Below are 19851 nucleotides of genomic sequence, written 5' to 3'. Positions count from 1 at the left end.
ATTTTTAGAACTTTAGACTACGGTAAATGATTGAATTCTTATAGTATGTGTTTTATTCCTTGGTTGTTTTGCAAGGTTTATATGAATAAAAGTTTTAAGGGCTTCACCATGGAAGAGTTAAATGAAGTTCGGGATAAGTTAGCGACTTACCTTTGTGATGATTGTTTATGAACATTTTGGGAGGATTCTTTTGCGATATTATTTTTCCTAATATATGTATACTTTATACATTATTTCAATATATTTTAAAGTTATTTACAATTTATTATTTTATTGCATTTCAGTTATATTTTTCCACTAGCGAGAAAAACCCAAAGTAAGAGGGTGTGGGAGGTGAGCTAAGGGTGTGGGAGGTGGTCTGTGGGTGGGCAGGGGTGGGGTGGGGAGGGGGAGGTGGTCTATGGGTGGGCAGGGGTGTGGAGAGGTGGACAAGGGTGAGGTGGGGTGTGGCAGGTGGTATGTGGCTGGGCAGGTGGGCGGGCATGGGTGTGGGGAAGTGGGCAGGGGTGAGGTGGGGTGTGGGGGTGGTCTGTGGGTGGGCAGGTGGGTTGACAGGTGGGTGGGCAGGGGTGGGATAGGGTGTGGGAGGTGGTTTATGGGTGGCAAGTGGGTGGGCAGGGGTGGGGTGGGGTGTGGGAGGTGGTCTTCTGGTGGGTAGGTGGGTGGGAAAGGGTGGGGTGGGGTGTGGCAGGTGGGCAAGGGTGGGGTGGGGTGTGGCAGGTGGGTAAGTGGGTGGTCAGGTTTGTGGGCAGGGGTGTGGGGAGGTAGGCAAGTGGGTGGGCAGGTGGGTGTGGGCTGGGGGTGCTGAGGGCAGTAGGGTGTGGCCTGTGGATATTGCTTTAAAAATATCAAAAAGGGCTACGATTTTCCGCAGAAACCGCATTCAATGCGGGAAATCAGGGACGAATAACAACCACCTAATAAGTCAATTTATCTAGGGTACATGTAATTTCTCTCGAACATTACCTCCCTCAAAAATCTCCTAGCCGCTCTCGCATTGTCAAGGGCCACTTTGCCTAATGATTGAAAGCTTATACGATATCTCTCCTCTCGAAGAAGATTTAGTATTGCTATATTAGATATACAAATCAGGCCTAACTTATAAATCTCACATGAATGATTCAACCATGTGGAAGCAATTGAAATACAAAGCAATTGGACTAATCTATTAATCCCTCATTGCATACATGGATCCCCACAATCTTAGAAATAGAACTACTCACTCATAATTATGAAAACAATAACAAAATCGATATAAAAACTCATACTTTGAAACATTGCAAATAACTAAAAAAGTAATCTAATCAACAATAGAGTAAGTTAAAAAGAAAGATTACCAAATTGAAGAATTGTATTGAACTTGTGAATCATCCAAAGGTTTTGATCTTGAGTTCAAAGCAAAAAGCAATAAACTAGCGTTCTTAAATCACTCTCTAGAGAAAACTATGAAAACTAATGCTTAAATCCCAGATGAATAATGGAAATTCTAATTTGGCAATTTATACTAGCCCTAAAACAAATAGCAAAAAGTCTTATAAAATAGCCCCGAATTTATTAAACGCACGTGTCGGGTCACCGCCCTATCGGGCCAAGTATGCTCGACAAAATCGGGCTCATTAAACTTGCGGCAGCCTAGAAATTAAAAGTGCCTGATGCAATCGGGCCGACCTGCCCGATGTCATCGGGCCACTTGTTACTTTAGCAATGTGCACATCTGAATCTACATGGGCGCAGGAAGAAATCGCGCCGAATCGCCCGATTGGGCTTCAACAACGACTTACGACAGGGTGTAAGCGCCCGTCGGGCCCGCAAAAAGTTGTTTGTGTCTCTGGGGCGCATGATCAGGCTAGACCGCCCGATTTGATCGGGCTAGACCGCCCGATTTGATCGGGCTAGACCGCCCGATTTGATCAGGCCTGGCATATTTTCCTTGTTTATTGGCTCAAAGTGCCAAGTCTTTAGCTTTTCTTTTGTTAAGGGTCCCGGAAAGTGTCCTCGGACCTGGGGACTCAGCATCAAACCTCTTCAGTCAAGTGTAGCGGTCATATAATAGAAGAAAATAGCGAATAATTCCCTAAAAACCTGGAATTCGACACAAAACAACAAACCACAACTAGATGGAGAAAGTTAGTACGAAATGGCTCCTAAGAGCACCATAAGCATCCCTCTTAGCATATAAGTAGGGGAGAAAACTCTATGTAAAATCATAACATCAGTCGTCGGAGGAGCTAATGTTCAGGTTGTGTTGTTTTGGGCCAAAACCACAAGAAACCAAACTAGAGCATGTTTTATGCTAGAAGAAACCAAGTTGGGCTGGAGGGATAAAATTTAAAAGGCTAGCTTAGTCCTTTTCTCCTTTTTGTTTTATTTAGCCATTTCGTTTGTTGTATTTATAAACCGTACCACCCTTTAATTTTAGGTAAAAAAGCCACAAAAAATTATCAAATCTTGGTTTAAGTTCAGCAGTATGGCAAGAAAATCAAGTTTGGGAAATTTTGATGAGTACATAAAAATCAAGGTAAATTGAGAAGAAATTTTGCAGAAATTACAAGAAATTGTTCTCAAATTGAGAATATAGTATTGAACGAACAAAAAATGCGAAAAACTAGAACTTTTGCACAAGAAGATTGAATAAACAATTAAAAGCTCCCAAATCAATCATGAAAGCATATATTTATCACCAGAAATTTGCTGAAGAATTTGAGGAGAAGAATTTCAAGAAGATATGTGAATTGAAAATTTTGCGGAAGATATTGAATTAGGATTCACATCCCACTCTGATACCATGTTATAATTATGGGTTTATAGAGTAAGAATGACAAAGAATAAGATAATGAGAAGGCAGTCATTGTTGATGGCCTTGAGAGCTTGAAGAGATATGAGAGAGAACTTAAAGGAGTATATTTTATTACTTAAATTAGTTAAAATTAACAATTACCATATAAAACCTATTTATATTACTTCATGTATAACACACTAATGCTTGAATGAAGGGAGCAACAGACAACTTAAGTCAAAAAAAGTTAGACTAATATTTGAACTCTAACACAATGTTCACCTATACTTTCTTAAATCCCCACATGCACGAAAATTTAATATCACACATTCACACCCTTCTTAGTGCACAATTTTAGGACTGCATAATATAGCTTATAGATGTACAACCTTGTCATGTTTGTCCCTCTAAAAATGATAAAATTTCATTGCATTATGATCTCCATAATATTAGGAAATTTTTGTTAAAAACATTAACATTTCTATGTTATTTTAAAAGCACCAAAATGTATTATCTCTATTATATAAAGGAAGGAGAGAGCCATGGTATCCCCCTATAAATTCACTTAATTGCCCACCCAGGACTGTAGCTGGTACTGGAGGAAAATTTGTGAAGTAAAGGAATAGTTGAAGATGATTTATACAGCTCAACAAATGGCTAATATGCAGAAGTTCTCAATTCAAGAGTGCTACAGGAAGCTAATAAGTGAAAGTGAAATAGTGAACTGGAGAAATTTTGTTTGGAATAGATTAACTCTTCCCAAACACAGGTTTATTTGCTGGCTTGTTATGAAGGAAAGGCTTAATGAAGCCCTGAGATTAAGGAACATGGGTATTACAGATGATCCATTATGCAGATTGTGTGGTCTTGTGGATGAAACTCACCTACATCTCTTTTTTAACTGCCCTTTCAGCCTTGATGTGAGTAAGTCAATTTCTAACTGGATGCAGTATGATTTATTTGGAGATACTATTGAAAGCAGTATTAGGAAAATTCACAACAGTAGAAGATCAAGGATCTAGAAGCAGATTTTACTAGCAGTGCTGGGGGCTACAATCTACTTCATATGGCTTGCAAGAAATGATGCAGTTTGGAATTGTAAAGTTGATATCATTAGTCATCATGTTCATAGAATTCAGAAAGTTTATATATAGTGTGATTCCTTACAAGATTACATATAGAGATCGAAGTTGGTTAAGAGATAGAGCTAACTCTATGATGATTTGTAATTAGTCTTGTTGTCAAGCCTTGGGGGAGAGGGTCCAACCTAGTTGGTTTGTCTCTTCCTTGGTTTGTGGTGGTTTGTAAAGTGGTTTTTGTGCTCAATATACTTTACTTAATTAACAAAAAAAAAAAAAAAAAATTGCCCATTATAAATTAACTTCAATGTTTAAGGCAATCACTAGTGGAAAAAACGTTATCTGTCACTTAGTAACATATGCGATTTTTACAAAACCGCATCAGAAAATCAATTAAAAAAATAGGAACGAAAGTTGGGAGGAAAATCTGATGCGGTCCTCTTGTTGACCGCATCAGATTAAAAAATTGATGTGGTTTTTTTTAAATCTGATACGGTTTCTAGGACCGCATCAGATTTTCTACTTTTTTAGGCCTAAAAAGACGTGGCCCATCAGCTCCCCACCAAACCCTAACTCCCTCACTCCACTCCCACCCAAACCCTAACTCCATCACTTTCCCTCTCCCTCTCCTCTCTACTCCTCTTCTAATTTCCTCAAACCCCCCACCTCCCACTCAAACCTTAACTCAATCACTTCCCCTCTCTCTCTCCTCTCTACTCCTCACTCATGCACCGAAGAATCGAAGAAACCCACAAATTATCGTCAGTCAAATCCCTCTCTCCTCTTTCCTCTCTACTATCATGCAACCCACAAAACAAACCCACAAACAAAGAATCAAAGAAACGAAGAAAATGAAGAACGAACACTAGTAGAAAAAGGTCGATTTGCGTCCCCTCAAGTGCGTCGCACAAAAGCGGAAACGACGCACAAGCACTATTTGCGTCGCATGCACCTTTGCATACGACGCAAAATACCTTGGCCCAGCCACAAGCTACTACCAATATGCGTCGCACACACCTAAGGTGCGACGTATATGGCCATTTTGCGTCGTACACAATCAAGGTGCAACGCATATTGCTGCATCTTGGTGGGTAAAAAGATAGAGCTATCTGCATCGCACCAAGGGTTGGGTACGTTGCAAAAGAGATTTGTGCGTCGCACCTTAGGGGTGTGCTACACAAATTACTAACTCCCTTTGCGCCTCATCCTTTCAAACCCCACCTACCCTCTCAGCCTCAGCCGTTCCTTTCATTTCTCTTCAAACCCCACTATCTCTCTCCAATTCTCTGGTTCTTCAATTCAAAGGCCTCTTCCTTTCATTTCATTCAAATCCCCCCAAAACACCACCAACTACATCAAAATTCGAACAAATCGTATCTTCTCAAGTTTAAGCTCTCAACTTCGCATCCACTGAAATTTATCGAGCTCCTTTTCCGTTTTCCGGCGAGCGAACGAAAGTAAGACCTTCAGCGAAAGAACGAAAAACATTCATGAGTAAGACCTTTCCCGTTTTCCGGCGAGCGAACGAACGAAAGTTCTGATTTTCCGTTTCTCGTTTTCAGCACTTTTCGATTCTTAGATTTCGTTCATCAGCGTTTTCAATTTCGTTTCTTAATTTTTAGATATGATTTCTATTTTAGTTTTCAAATCTGAAAATTCGTTTTTTCATTTCAGATCTGAAAAATAAAATATTTAACATCTGATTTTTTTTTTTTTACTATTTTGGCATTTGAAAAATAAAAAAGCACATAGTTCATGCAATTGAAAATAATAGCCTTTCGTTTTTATTTTTATTTTTTATATTTGATTTTTCTTGTTTACTTTTTTGGTATTTTAAGGTTTATTTTCAGATTTAGAATTTTCTTGACTTTTAGTTCTGAAATTCTTATGTTCATTTTCAGATCTGAAAATTGTTCTCCTCGAAGTCATCTCCCTCGAGTCATTGGAAAACTCGGCCTTAATCTGTGGGAAAAAATAGGTGATGGCTGTCACAAGGAGCAACATTTGCAAGAATGGGATACAGTCACTGTCCAGAGGTTATGCTGTGATATACTATGCCTCTGTTTTCCTTTATTACTGGGTGTTCTCAACCCCAGTTGTGTCTTTGATATTTGGAAGTTACTTGTATGTTTGCATCAATTGCTTTCACATACATTCCGGTGAAGCTTTGTCCTCCTTGCGCATTGCAAAGTACAAGTCATTCACTCGCTTCCACATTTTGTAATCTTTATTTTTCTATAATTTTCTTTTTTGAATTTCTGTAATTTAATTTAATTGATTTTCTGTAATTTATGTATTCTTTTTTATGTAATTATCTCTTTTTCTTTATTTTCTGTAATTTATTATTACAAATCTACGATTTTTTTGTGAAGAAACCAAAATCTTTATTGCAAGTTTGCAACAACCTGATTCCTGGTTCATAAAACTAAATTTTTTAAAAAAAAATTTGCAATTTGCGTCGCATATAGCCTTAGGTGCGACGCAAATCACTCATCTGCGTCGCACCGAAGGCGATGTGCGACGCACATTAAGCTATGTGTTGGGCTGGGGAGACCAATTTGCGTCGCATGTAGCCCTAGGTGCGACGCAAATCACTCAGATGCACAACTGGGGAGACCAATTTGCGTCGCACCGTATACAACGTGCGACGCAAATAGCTAAAGATCTGCGTCGTTTCCGCATATGACGCATATCGATCCCGGGACATTTGCGTCGAGACCTGTGCCGTCGGACCCAAGTCCAACGCAAATAGGGGTCCCAGGCCCGACGCAAATCGACCTTTTTCTACTAGTGGAAGAATGAAGAACGAAGAAAATTCAGATATTGTAACTTATGAATATTCATTATTTTTAATTTTATAATTAATTCATGAACTCAATGTACTATACTAGTTTTTTTCGGTTACTTTTGGATTTATTTCATTTTGATGCTGAAAATAATAAGAAGATTTGTTAGGTTTTATTTTTTTTTAGATTTTGTTGGATTTTGGTTGTGTAACTTGGTTATAATACCTTATGTGGTCTTGTTGGTACAGTGCATAGGCTTGCAACTCTGCACGCACTATTGTAGAGTTGCAATGCTTTTTTTAATTAATAAATTATATAATTTGATGCGGTCATGGACCAGATCATTAATTTTCTTAATATGTTGCGGGCCCATCTCATGGGGACCAGAACCGCATCAGTAAGCCCGATTTTGATCGCATCATATGGGTTTTCTTTCACTAGTGAATCAAGTTATGATTGAGCCACCAAAAAAAGAAACATTGACTATGAAATTTAGTACATTTATGCTAAAAAAAGTAAATAAAGAATATTACATCAATCAAATATCTTATCAACCAATTCACAAACACAATCAAGTATACATCAAAACGGAAAATTCAATCAATTAACAATGTGAAATGATTTATTTAAAACAGAAGACTATGTTGATACAACACAAGAAATCCTAGATGAATTCACTTAATTTCTTAAAAAAAAACTTTATAAAGTGTCCACAACAAAAAGGAGGTGAGGAGTGCAGTTATTTTGTCATGCGTAACATTTTTGACATACTCACTTTATCTTCCAATTCGGATGATTTCAATGAATAAAGTTTTTGTTCACTTACAATTCATTTCTTCTATTATTTAGCTATTTGAGACTAACTTTAGTGAATGATTTTCAGGCTTCTCGTTCCTTTACCTCCAACCCGTACACGGAAGAGCAAATCAATGAGATGAAAAATAAGTGGGCAAGATACTTTATTGATTATTGCATTGTGTCGTTTCTTTGAGTTTATGCTAATTTTGCATTGCTTTGTTTCTCTATCTTTAAAACGAATATATTTAGTGCAACTTGTACCAACCAATATGGTTTGACTTGGACTTGATGATATATATATATATATATATTATAATAATATTATTATTATATATATATATATATATATAATTATATATATATATATATATATATATATATATATATATATATATATATATATATATATATATAGGAGGGCTCTTGTGAGAACACCTCCTCTATGTGAGAAAATTTTTTTATGTGAGAACAAATTTGGACTTTTGGATCTAATCTAATCTAACCATCCTAAATACACTTATGAGTAATGGCATTTTCGTAATTTAGTTTAACCCTTACCCCCTTCTTCCCCTACCCCTTTCACACTACTTTTTTTCTCTCTCTATCTTCTCTTTCTTTCTCCTCTGTATCGTCGTTCATGGAGTTTTAGTTCTTCAAAGTTTTAGTTCCATTATTTGCGAATTCCGCATTATTTTTTCTAGAAATTGTGTTGGTTACTATGATAAGGTCACTATGATATATAGCAAAGGGTTGTGTTGGTTACTATGATGCAGCACAGGGTCACTATGATATATAGCAGAGGGTTGTGTTGGATACTATGATACAACAGAGGGTCACTATGATATATAGCAGAGGGTTGTGTTGGTTACTATGATACAGCAGAGGGTCACTATGATATAGCAGATGGTCACCATGATATGGAAATAGTAAATAATAATTTAGCAAGAAAGTTCATCAATGGAGGTTTCTAGGAGGAGAGAGAAGAACATGATTGAGAGAGAGATGAACGCGTGAGAGAGAGAAAAAAAGTTGTTTAGACGACTGTTTTGGATGAGAGAGGTGAAATTAGTTGGCGACTTTTTGGATGAGAGAGGCGAAATTAGTTTAAATCTATTGTTTGAAAAACTGTGGGCCACTTTATTAAACCTAAATCTATGGATGAGATTCATTCTCACATAAAAAAGTGTTCTCACATAAAGACCTATTCTCACAGAAAATATTATCACAGCTGCTGCATACTGCTTGCTGCATATCCAATTATGGGATGCTTGCTTGCTGCGTAATTAAAAAAAATACAACCTATTGCTTCAATTTCCGCCTAAAATTGCACCATTAGGTTGCATTTTTAATAAAAAAATTTTTTTGCTATGGTTTCGGGAAGAAATCACAGCAATAGGCTGCCCTATTGCTACGACCAAAAATCACAGCGATAGATAATTACCTATTACTGCGCAGCCAAAACCACAACAATAGGCCACTTATTGACCGTTGCAATAAGCAATTATTTTACCAGTATAAAATAAAGAATAAGTGAAAAAAATTAATAAAAGAAGGGTTAGTGATAGAGGCTTAACCTACGAAATTTAGCCAAAAAAAAAGTCTAATGTTTACATTTTTACCCGTACCTATGTCCAAAAAAGCTAAAATTTATGTTCGAAAAAACTTGAAAAATCTAACATGCACTGCGTACATAATTTGCGAGTATTTCTAAAGTTAGGGGAATGATCTCAAAACTTATCATATGATTTTTCATGAGTATTTCTAAAGTTAGGGGAATGATCTCAAAACTTATCATATGATTTTTCATTGACCTCAATTTTTGTGTAGGGTTCTCAATGCATGAAATATAGTTTCCCTCATAAGTTCGTAAAGTATTTTTATGTTACTCGAAATACTCAACTTAAACCTAAAATATTATTTTTCTCAAAATATAGTACTTCTTCCATATAAAATGTATCGTTGTTATCATCTTATGTCATAATGTATCAATAATGATCCATATGATTTAAGAAAAAATCTTTATCTGTTATATAGGTCAGAAAACAATACGCAAATAAATCAAGATGTACTATTTTTGGTTCTTTTTTATAGTTACATTTTACTTTTTCACGGTAACCTACGTAAATATTTGCACGTAAGTATCTCTAAATTTGTATTTTGTGAAAATTATAAAAAGTTGATATTCTAAAAGTAGTTATTGAGACGAATCAAGATCCCACATGACTATAATTTTCATTACCCATTAATTACAAATGATAATCAAACATAAATTTGTGAATATTGTCAAAACTCGAAGTGTAACTATTAAAAAGAAATGGATGGAGTACTACTCAACTAAATCTCAAACATAAGATTATTGAACACAAATGTGTTTTTGAGAGGGAGGTGTCTCTGATAAACCTTTGCATGTACATAAATTGACAAGCCAGGTCTGATTTTAAGTAGTGTATCCTTAAATTTGTCATTCACATTCACAACCAAAAAATAAAATTCCAAAGAAGTTGATATGAGTCTCCCTTGATCATTGAATATGGAATGTCAAGTGTATAGGTGAGACCGAGGTAGAACAGATGATGAAGCAAAGAGAAAGTTGGGAGTTTGTTTTAGTGAATCTGCCCACCTCTTCCGGTACTTATTGGAGGCCTTGGTGGTTTCTTGATAGCCGCTGTTGTTGCGATACGTCCCTGCTATTCACACATACTAGCTAGTATTATTATGTTTATTTTTCTCTTAGAGAAAAAAAATCTTACAGTAAGTGTATATGAGATTATTTCTATGTGATTACTATGATATATATGCATGCTATGCAGTAACCATATATAGCACTTTTTATCTAACTTTAGCATTTTTAATGTACCATTATTTCTACATATTAAGGGTAATAATAAACACCCTATATCATTTCAAGTTTACCTTTCTTATGGTATATCTAGTATTCTTTTGATGGTTGGCATAATGGTGGTAAAATCCTCCATTCACTCCTACGATAGGGACTTGATTATGTCATTATGACCACCTCTTATAAGAAGGAAGTATTCCATATTTATCCCCTTCTTGCAAGAAAATTCTCTTTACTTTAATAAAAAAAACCTGGTGTTCTTATTGGAAAATAGAACAAGTATTAAGAAATTAAATCATAAATGTACAATTGGAAAAAGTAATGTGCTCATGTAGTCGCTAAAAGAATTTTAGAAGTCGTAAACTATGTTCACTTGAAAAAATTTCCTCGAGAAAAACCCTAGGGGGCTCAACCGCTACTTGAGCCGTCTCGGTGCCCATCAAGCAAGCAGTGGCGGATGTACCCTTTGGGTAGTGGGGTCACGTGCACCCTCTTGGCGGAAAAAAATATGGAATGGAGTATTTTGGGCAAATAAAAACTGATAAAATAATCTTATGAATCAGTTAAAAGGACCCCACTAAAATGGGAAGCTACCATGACTTGTGTACAGCTGGTGAATTGCTACATCTTAGTTTTTTTTTTTTTAGGAAAGTTACAGTTAGTTAGTTGATACTCCACACACACTTTTCCTATTTTGAAGGATTCTTGAAGAGCTAGAATTCAAAAAAAAAAAAAACTCTTCATTGCTCACTCCTAATCTTGCGTAGAGCTTTTAATCTTTACGGGTAATTTTTTTATTTACCTAATTTTAGGTTTTTGGGATGATTTGTAATTTTTTTTTATATATAATGTGCTTTTTTGTGGATATTTTATTTTGATAATAGCAAAACACATTTTTTAAAATAATATTGATGCTAAAAAAGTGACCCCGCCATAATATATTCCTGGATCCGCCACTACAAGCAAGGTGGCTGTCGAGCCCCCTCCCCCTTCTGCAATCCTTATTTTTTGCTTTCTATTTTAGTGGTCTAGTTTAGGTTAGCCAGCGAAGGTCGATGTGAAGTAATTGTTGTGTTAAACAAGTGTGATATGTCCCACCTCCCACCGCTACGACACCAACCATTTTTGCCGCCGCTTGAACGCTAGTGGCGTCGCCGTCTGAGGCCTCGCCAACTGGTGGCTCCCTACCCGGAAGGCTCACTAGACTAATTCGCTCGTCTTCCAATTGTTAAGCGAAGCATCGTTGACGACCCTTATGTTATGGATTTGGTGGTCAGTTCTTCATTGTGTTTCGCTCATGTTCTTTGTTATATAGCCTTAGTTTAGTTTTATCCAAATGCAATTATCCTTGCCATATTGCTATGGTTGTGCTTGGGTAAGATATAGTATAGATAGGTGGACTATAGAAGGATATTGGTTTCCTATAAGAGTCATCTCTCTTGGAGTTTGCCATTGCTTGGTAGATGCAACTTTAGGGGTTCGAGTGTTGGGTAAGATGAGATGAGGTTCTCAATTTAGGTTGGAGAGTACTTCTATCGGGGTTCAATTTTAAAGTTTAGGAATTGTAAGGTTGGATAATCGTATCCGTATGTTGGGTGAATTAAATCCACACGATTCGGCTAGAGTTCATGTGATGACTTCGAGTCATCACACTTCATAAATGCATCTTGTGCGAGGCCCTCCAATTTGATTTGGGCAAGTTTTGACCTGCACACATTTTTAGTTTCAGCCTCGTAAGGTAAACCCTAGATACCCTCGTAGATGGGTCAAAAGTCACCAAAGGATGTGACTTCTTAGTTAGTTCAATAAGTAGAATCATAGGAAGATGTTTATGTTCAAGGACCATGAGATTTATCATCTTGTGAAGATAAAGTTCTACAAGATGAGACGTGGCAATATATCTCATAAGATCATCTAGGTTTAGTATATCATCACCTTCCCCACCATTATATCAGGTCTTTCTCCCAGACATATGATCCAACCCCACCAAACATTGTCTACGACAAGTTTCATTTGGACTGGAAAAGTAACAAGTTGGTTTTCCTTCATAAAGTATGTAAGAGCAAGTGAAGTTCACTTTAGTGTACGTTTGCTTTTTGTTTTATGTTTGGTTGTACTATCTTTAGGTTGTAATTTCATTTTTAATTAATGCAAATTTCTCCAATGTCCAAAAAAAAAAAACTTTCCATAAATTGCAAATACATTTGTGCACCTATATTTATGAAGGTAATGGATCAAATATATATCCACTATCAGTTCATTGTCTAAACTAAACCTCTTTCATTTTTCTTCAATTGTTCTACTGTCACATAAAGTACACTTTGGCCTTTGGGCTGGCTTTTCTACCTATATAAAATATTAAGTATTGTCATGTACTAAGATATTATTATATTAAATTTGTCTCAAACTCTCCATGTATAATTATTTTATAATATTAGTGTTTTATAATTATTACTAATCGATTATTAACGACATTAATGGTTAAGTATATCAACAAATGTGAAAATCAAAGATGAACAGCTAAACGTACAAGTGTTTTGTTGGCATGAAAAATTTTGGGTAGAATTTCCTATGAATTGGAAGATGGGTGAGACAAACTTTAGGAGGGAATTATAATGTTTTAAGTAAAACATGCATTAGCCGCAATTGCATTATCAATATTGGCTCTGTTTCTTGAGAATCGACACAACTTTTATTTTGGTTTGTGCCTAAAGCTCTGTTTAGTTGGAAGGAAAACCTTTTTAGTGGACAATGACTTTCCTTGACAAAACATTGAGAACGTATTGTGTCGGACTCGTCCGATCATAATCTTTGGTCGGACGACTTTCAGGTGGTTCTAATTTTTTTCAGTTAGTCTTAATTTTTTTTTCAGGTAATCTTCATTATTTTTCAGGTAGTCTTCATTTTTTTCCAGTTAGTCTTAATTTTTTTCAGTTAGTCCATTATTTCTTTCAGTTGGCCCATTATTTCTTTCAGTTGGCCCATTTTTTGTTTCAGTTGATCCATTATTTGTTTCAGTTGGTATACATATTGCGAAACAAAGTCCAACTGAAACAAAACAAAGTCCAACTGAAACAAAACAAAGTCTAACTGAAAGAAAACAAAGTCCAACTGACACAAAACAAAGTCCAACTGAAACAAACCAAAGTCCAACTGAAACAAAACGAAGTCCAACTGAAACAAAACAAAGTCCAACTGAAAATGAAAAATAGGAAAAGAATGAAGACTGAATAAGAATTTCATGAAGAAAACTTCTAACCTCAAAACAAGAAATATGATGGTGTTCTTGATGAATGAGAAACAAGAAGAAGAAGAAATAGTATGGAGATGGGAACTTCTGTCGAACATAAGTAATCAAATATTCTTCATTAGATTTGGAGATGATGTTTCATTTGCACTTGAATCTCCAACTGAAAATCTACCATAATAAACAAAAGAGATGACGAGAAGAGAAAGAAGCTCTATAAGCAATCATCCTCCAGCGAAGTCTGGAAAAAAAATATGATGACTGAAGATTTGGATTTGGACAAGTTTGGAGAAGGTGGAATTATATCGAGTTGTAGAGGAAGGAATTATATCGAGCTCCTATAAAATCTCAATTCTGATTTTTGAGTGGAAAAAAACAAAAAAGAGAGGAGAGAGAAAGTTTAGAGGAATACCAAAAGGGTCAATATTGTTTTTCAAATCCACCTTCAACCTCATATATTCAAATACCAGAAGGAACATTGTATTGTGTCAAATCGGAAGTTTGGAGGAATACTAGAAGGATTGTTTATTCTCCAACTTGTCCAGGAGAGATGAGGAATTACCGCAAGAAATACAGAAGGAACATTGTAGAACATATTCTCAAATCGAAAGATGAGGTTCGTCCGACCAAATGTATTGTGTCAGACAGTCTGACACAATACTTTCACTTTTTCCACAAGATAACATAATTGTAGCTTAATTTTCCTTTGATATATCTGAGTGAATGATTTCATGAAACGATAGTAAAAAGAAGAAAAATGAAAAATGAATGGAGGAGGATAGGGCGGGAGCAATTTGAAGAATAAACACGAAAGTGTGTTTCCTTTCCTATAGTGATGGCCACTGGTGCGGGCTGGACGGGTTGGACCATGGACCGTAGTGGGCTGGGCTGAGATTTCACGGCCCAGGACCGGACCGTGAAATTCATGGGCTGGACGGGCTGGTCCGTGGGCTGAAAAATCTTGGCCCACACCGGTCTGTTACCGTTTTCACGGTTCGTGGGTTTGGTGGGATGGACCGAGCTAACGGGCCGGCATGAGAATTTTTTTTTTCAAAATTATTTAATCATTGAAATTATTCATTATTGGTATATAAATTTTTTAAAATGAATTAAAAATATATACAAATATTAATATTAATGAATAATTTCATTGTTTTTAAATTTTATTGAATTATAATATATGCAATTTGATTAGAATATATACAATTTGATTAAAATATACACAATTTGGTTCAATATTTACTTGGATTGGGCTGGTCTGGTTCATGGGCCGGGTTGGACCGGCTTCATGGTCCGGACTGGGCGGTTTTAGTAGTGGGCTTTATTTAGTGGGCTGGGCTCAAGAAATCTGGCCCACGGCCCACCCACCAATTTCACGGTTCCCGCTGGGCTGGACCGGGCTTTTTGTTGGCCCAACCCACACGGCCCACGAGGTGGGCTAGGCTGGATGGGCTGGATTGACCCGCACTGTTGGCCATCTCTACTTTCCTATGAGGCGGAACTTTTTTTCTGCCATTATGAAGATACTAATTTTCTCCATGCTTACAAACTAAACAACGGATGATGGAAAAATCATTTTTTCTAGGAAACTATTTTTTGCCTAAATAAAAACTCTAAATTTTCATTTAAAGATAAATATATGATTTCGACAAGCCCTCCCTACTTTTCCACTACCCTATCGACCCGTTTGGTAGTAGTTAATAAATTTCGATAATGAGAATGAATTTTAAGGGTAATTTTAATAGGGAAGCACCCTTAAAATCTCCATCGAGAGGCACTTTTTCTCCATGGGCAAGCAATCTCACCCTTGAACTTGTGTTTATGTCTCCAAAGGGAAGCAATTTTCATTACCACTCATTACCACCTACAAGGTGGTATTGGATGGGAATGAAAATTCAAGAAGAAAAATGGACACTTTAGGATAAATTAGCGTCCCATGAGAATGAACAGTGATATGCTTCACAAATTTACACACAAATTCATTCCCATTACCACCATTTATAACCAACTACCAACAGGTCGTATATGCAATTGTGCAAAGGAACCAGAGTACCTACCATCCAATACCATTAAGGTTAAGGCTATGTTTTGTTTAACTTATTTTAACTTATTTCAGAAAAAATAAGTTTAGATAAGGTAAAATTAGTTAAGATAAGAAAAAATAACTCTAATGGTACACACATAATCAAGTCTAAGGGTCTGTTCTCCCCAACTTATTTTCATTTCAGTTCAGTTCAGTTCAGTTCAGCTCCAATCAGTTCAGTTCAGTTCAGTTCAGCTCCAATCAGTTCAGTTCAGCTCCAATCAGTTCAATTCAGTTCAGTTCAATTCAACTCCATTCTTTTATAACCATTTTGTTAAATATTATTATTATGTTGGTATAATTTATTTTACTAATTACTCTTATTATTATTATTATTATTATTATTATTATTATTATTATTATTATCATTATTATTATTATTATTATTATTATTATTTAAATATATATCATTACTATTAAGTATTATTATTATTATTATTATTATTATTATTATTGTTTCTATATATTATTTTGTTTATTATAGCTTTAGTCATTATTATTACTATTATTATTAGGAGGAATATGGTTTAGGTCAAAGCACAAATAAACCCATTTTTTAACCCCATAAACCAATCAAATCGCGTCAAGACGGTATATGATGTAATTTTCACGGTCCAACCCAATCATTATTTTTATTACTAAATATTTTTATATTATTAAATCTAATTATTAAAATACTAATATTAATTTACTTCTTAGATATTATTGTTATTATATATCATCATCAAGTATTAATATATTAATACAAATAATATAAAATAATAATTATTAATTATCATTATTATCATTCATTATTATTATTATTATTAATTTATGATTATTAATATTGTTTATTTATAACTATCATTTAAAAATATCCAAAATATTATTATTATTATTCATTATTATTACTTATCATTATAATTATTATTTAATATTCATATTATTATTGTTTAAAATATTATCTATATATTTATTACATTCAATTTAATTCAATTCAGTTTAGTTCAGTTTAGTTTAGTTCAGTTCAGTTCAGCTCCAATAAGTTCAGTTCAGTTCAGTTCAACTCCAACAAGTTCAATTCAGTTCAGTTCAGTTCAGTTGTTTTATGCCGAAGAGAACATGTCCTAATAATTTTAGATAAAATAAGATAAGTTTAGATAAGATAAGTTCATATAAGATAATATAAATTCAAATAATATAAAATAAGTTTAGATAAATCAATATAAGTTGAACCAAATAGATCCTAACAAGACTACCTGCCACCCAATACCATTCTTAGAAAAGTAAGGAAAAGGTAATTGAGCAAACAAAGAAAGATGTGAAATTATTAAGTTATCAAAATTGCGAAACATTAAATTTCAATTTTTTAAGGGCAATAAAATTACAGTAATAAGAAAATTGTAAGATTAAAACCCTATTAATGAGATCATCTTTTTTAGCTCAAAATTCTAACTTAATAACTCAAATCCTTCAATATTATATCTATCCAGTAAGTAGTTAATCTACTAAAAATAAAAAATCAAAAAATTATTAAAACTGATAAGTAAAAATTCGCTATTTATCATTTCTATTTGTAATGGGTTGTTAACCCATTGAATAAATAAAGTTTTTTCCTTCAAAGTATGGGGGTAGATAAGTTGAACTCCGAGTTTTATTAATGTCATGAGTCAGGACCCCATAGGCAAAAGCAACAAAATATTATTACTAGTTCAGATGTTATCTAATAAAGACTATAATTATATTCTCTCTAATAAAAGAAGCTACCATAACTTGAAGGTACTCTATTATGACTTATTATGAGTCAGAGAACTACAGCTTACAGATACTTCAATAAGATGATAGTTCTTTCATACACACAAAAAATTAAACAAAATCTTTAAAACCCTAGAATGGTAGTTGGGACTTAGGAATACCATATAAACAAAATTACGACGCCCCCTCAATATAAAAAAAGGTAGGTTCATTGATAATTAATTTCATTAAACGACATCAAATGATAACCTAATGATATTAGTAAGACTTTTGATCCCAGAAATTACTAGTATTCTATTAGCTTCTAATTGTTTGTCGTGCTTTCTTTTTAGACTCAAACTTCACCAACTTTAATTATAAAATCTTTTTTTGTTGTTGTTACTTCTTAGAGAGTAACTTAAACACAATGATGTAGACGGATTTGATCTCAAATTTTGAATATCACCTCATAAGATTTTACCAAATTAGATGACATCCACAATTATAAATCTGATTGATATATATTTATATGAGAAATGTATTAACATGTTAATTAGATTCATCATAACCAATAAATCAAGAATAATGTAAAATATCTTGTTAATTGAGGGTACAATGGTAAAAGATGATAAATTTGTATTTTATTACTTAAGGGTATAAAAGAATTTACCATTTTTGATGTCCTTCTTCTCTTCCCTTATATAATAGAGATCATGAGATCTCTATTTTATAAGAAAATATCTAAGAATGTTTTATGTCCCTTAAAATGTTTAATACTTAGGCTTGTTTGGTTGGAATGATTTGGATGGAAAAGAAAAGAAATAAAAGGAAAGGTAAAAATAACCTTTCTCATGTTTGGTAAAAGAAAATAAAAGGGGTTTGATTGGAAAGGATTGGAAGTGGAAGAAAAAGAATACTCTTAAATCCTTGCTTTCCTTTTCTCCCAAAATCGGAGGAATTTGACAGGAAAGAAACCTAAAAAACTTTTTACCTATGTTTTCTCTATTTCCTTCCTTTTCTTTCTTTTACTAATGACAAACAAACATATAATTCCGCTTAAATCCACCAATTATACCAAATATTGAAAACTAAACTACTTTCTTTTTTTTCTTTTTTTTTTATTGGGAAATTAAGTCAGCCCAAGGGCTAACCCCTACCAAGGCTACTAGCCTTGTAGGAACTACAAGCACATTGGCGGGTAATACATGCAAAGGAAATACCCCAACATAATGTTGGGGGTAGGTAAGGATCGAACCCCTGACCTCAGGTATCAGAGGGGATTGCTCTACCACATGAGCTAGCTCCTCATCCTTAACTAAACTACTTTCTTTTCCTTTCTTTTTCTTTCCTTTACTAAAAAAAATACCAAACAAAGTGTTAAAGTAATTGATATTAAATAATTATTAAAATAAATTTCTTTGTTTTTAGGATGAAATAAATTATAAAGCCGTTTTGTCTACCAATTATATATTTTAAATATCAACACATATATGACATGCATATAAGACTAATAAATAGACAAAGAAAGGGAGGGGAGGGCATACAGCTCCAACGGAAGGCGTATCAGCTCCTGGTGGATCTGCTACTGTGCCCGCATCATCATCACCACCTCCACCGCCACCGATATCAGGAGAACTCTCTTGTCCACCACTATCTGCTATTTCAGCTGAATCATCAGCATCACCACCATCCGAACCACCTAAATCTGGAGTAGTCGTAGTCGTACCAATAGCAGCAGCATCAGTAGTAGTAGTAACAGGTGCAGGTGCGGCAGAAGTACAACATGCTTGAGATGAATTAGAAGAGTTTTCTTCTTCGAAACCTAGGCATCTAAGAATAACTCTTACTACATCTTCAATGAAATCATATGAACCTTGGAACATATTATAGTAAATATTATTAGTATTTGGACTAGTAGTAAAATTTAGTTGCTCGTCCTCTTCCTCATTCACCTCCATCTCCATGTATTAGTTATTTTCTTCTTTGCTGTGTTTGATACTCTCTCTCTCTCTTTCTTGGCTTGTCTCAACGGTTGAAATGAGAATTTATTATGTAGTTGGTGGTGTCAGTTGTATTAATGTAACTAGTTTTAATATGGTTTCATACCCCCATCTGGGTCTTCGATCAAAGGGGGGAAATTATTATATTTCTACGGTTTTTTCTTTTTCTTTTTTAAGAAAAAACAGAAGGAAAAAAAAACAGCTGTTCAATTTGTTGGCAGTAGTTTCCTATTCCCAACCTCTAGATCTAATAAGAAGTTTAAGCGCAAGTTCATGCTAGTCTCAATTGAAATATTATAGTGTTATTACTTACCCTTTTTGTTTTACGCTTACACTTTTTACACATGTAAATATAAAATTTGAAGTTTATATATTTGTAATTTTGTATTTGTAAAAATTATAAAAGTATATATATTAATAAAATAAATATTAAGACGAATCTAACATGATCTCATATGACTTTTTTTTCACTTATAAATTGCAAATAATGACCAAAGTGCAATTTATAAATAGTGTAAATAAATGTGAAA

At 34.5% G+C, this 19851-nt stretch overlaps 1 protein-coding gene across 3 annotated transcripts; it reads right to left on the bottom strand.

The window, feature by feature from the left end:
- Positions 1 to 9659: 9659 nt before the first annotated feature.
- LOC104905694 (uncharacterized) lies at positions 9660 to 19573 on the bottom strand. Of its 3 annotated transcripts, none has more exons than XM_048644731.2 (2): positions 18866 to 19573; positions 9660 to 10139 (listed from the first exon to the last, which is right to left on the bottom strand). In XM_048644731.2, the coding sequence occupies exons 1-2, from the start codon at positions 19283 to 19285 to the stop codon at positions 10131 to 10133; spliced, it is 429 nt and encodes a 142-aa protein (XP_048500688.1). In that variant the 5' UTR covers positions 19286 to 19573; the 3' UTR covers positions 9660 to 10130. The 3 variants fall into 3 exon arrangements, with proteins under 3 accessions (XP_048500688.1, XP_010692606.1, XP_010692607.1); XM_010694304.4 differs by having other exon boundaries at positions 9660 to 10126; positions 18866 to 19567; XM_010694305.3 differs by having other exon boundaries at positions 9660 to 10123; positions 18866 to 19565.
- Between the last annotated feature and the right edge of the window lie 278 nt (positions 19574 to 19851).

This window comes from Beta vulgaris, chromosome 1 (assembly GCF_026745355.1).
Source record: "Beta vulgaris subsp. vulgaris cultivar EL10 chromosome 1, EL10.2, whole genome shotgun sequence".
Classification (NCBI taxonomy): Eukaryota; Viridiplantae; Streptophyta; class Magnoliopsida; order Caryophyllales; family Amaranthaceae; genus Beta; species Beta vulgaris.
This window is presented reverse-complemented; position numbering and strand designations above follow the sequence as displayed.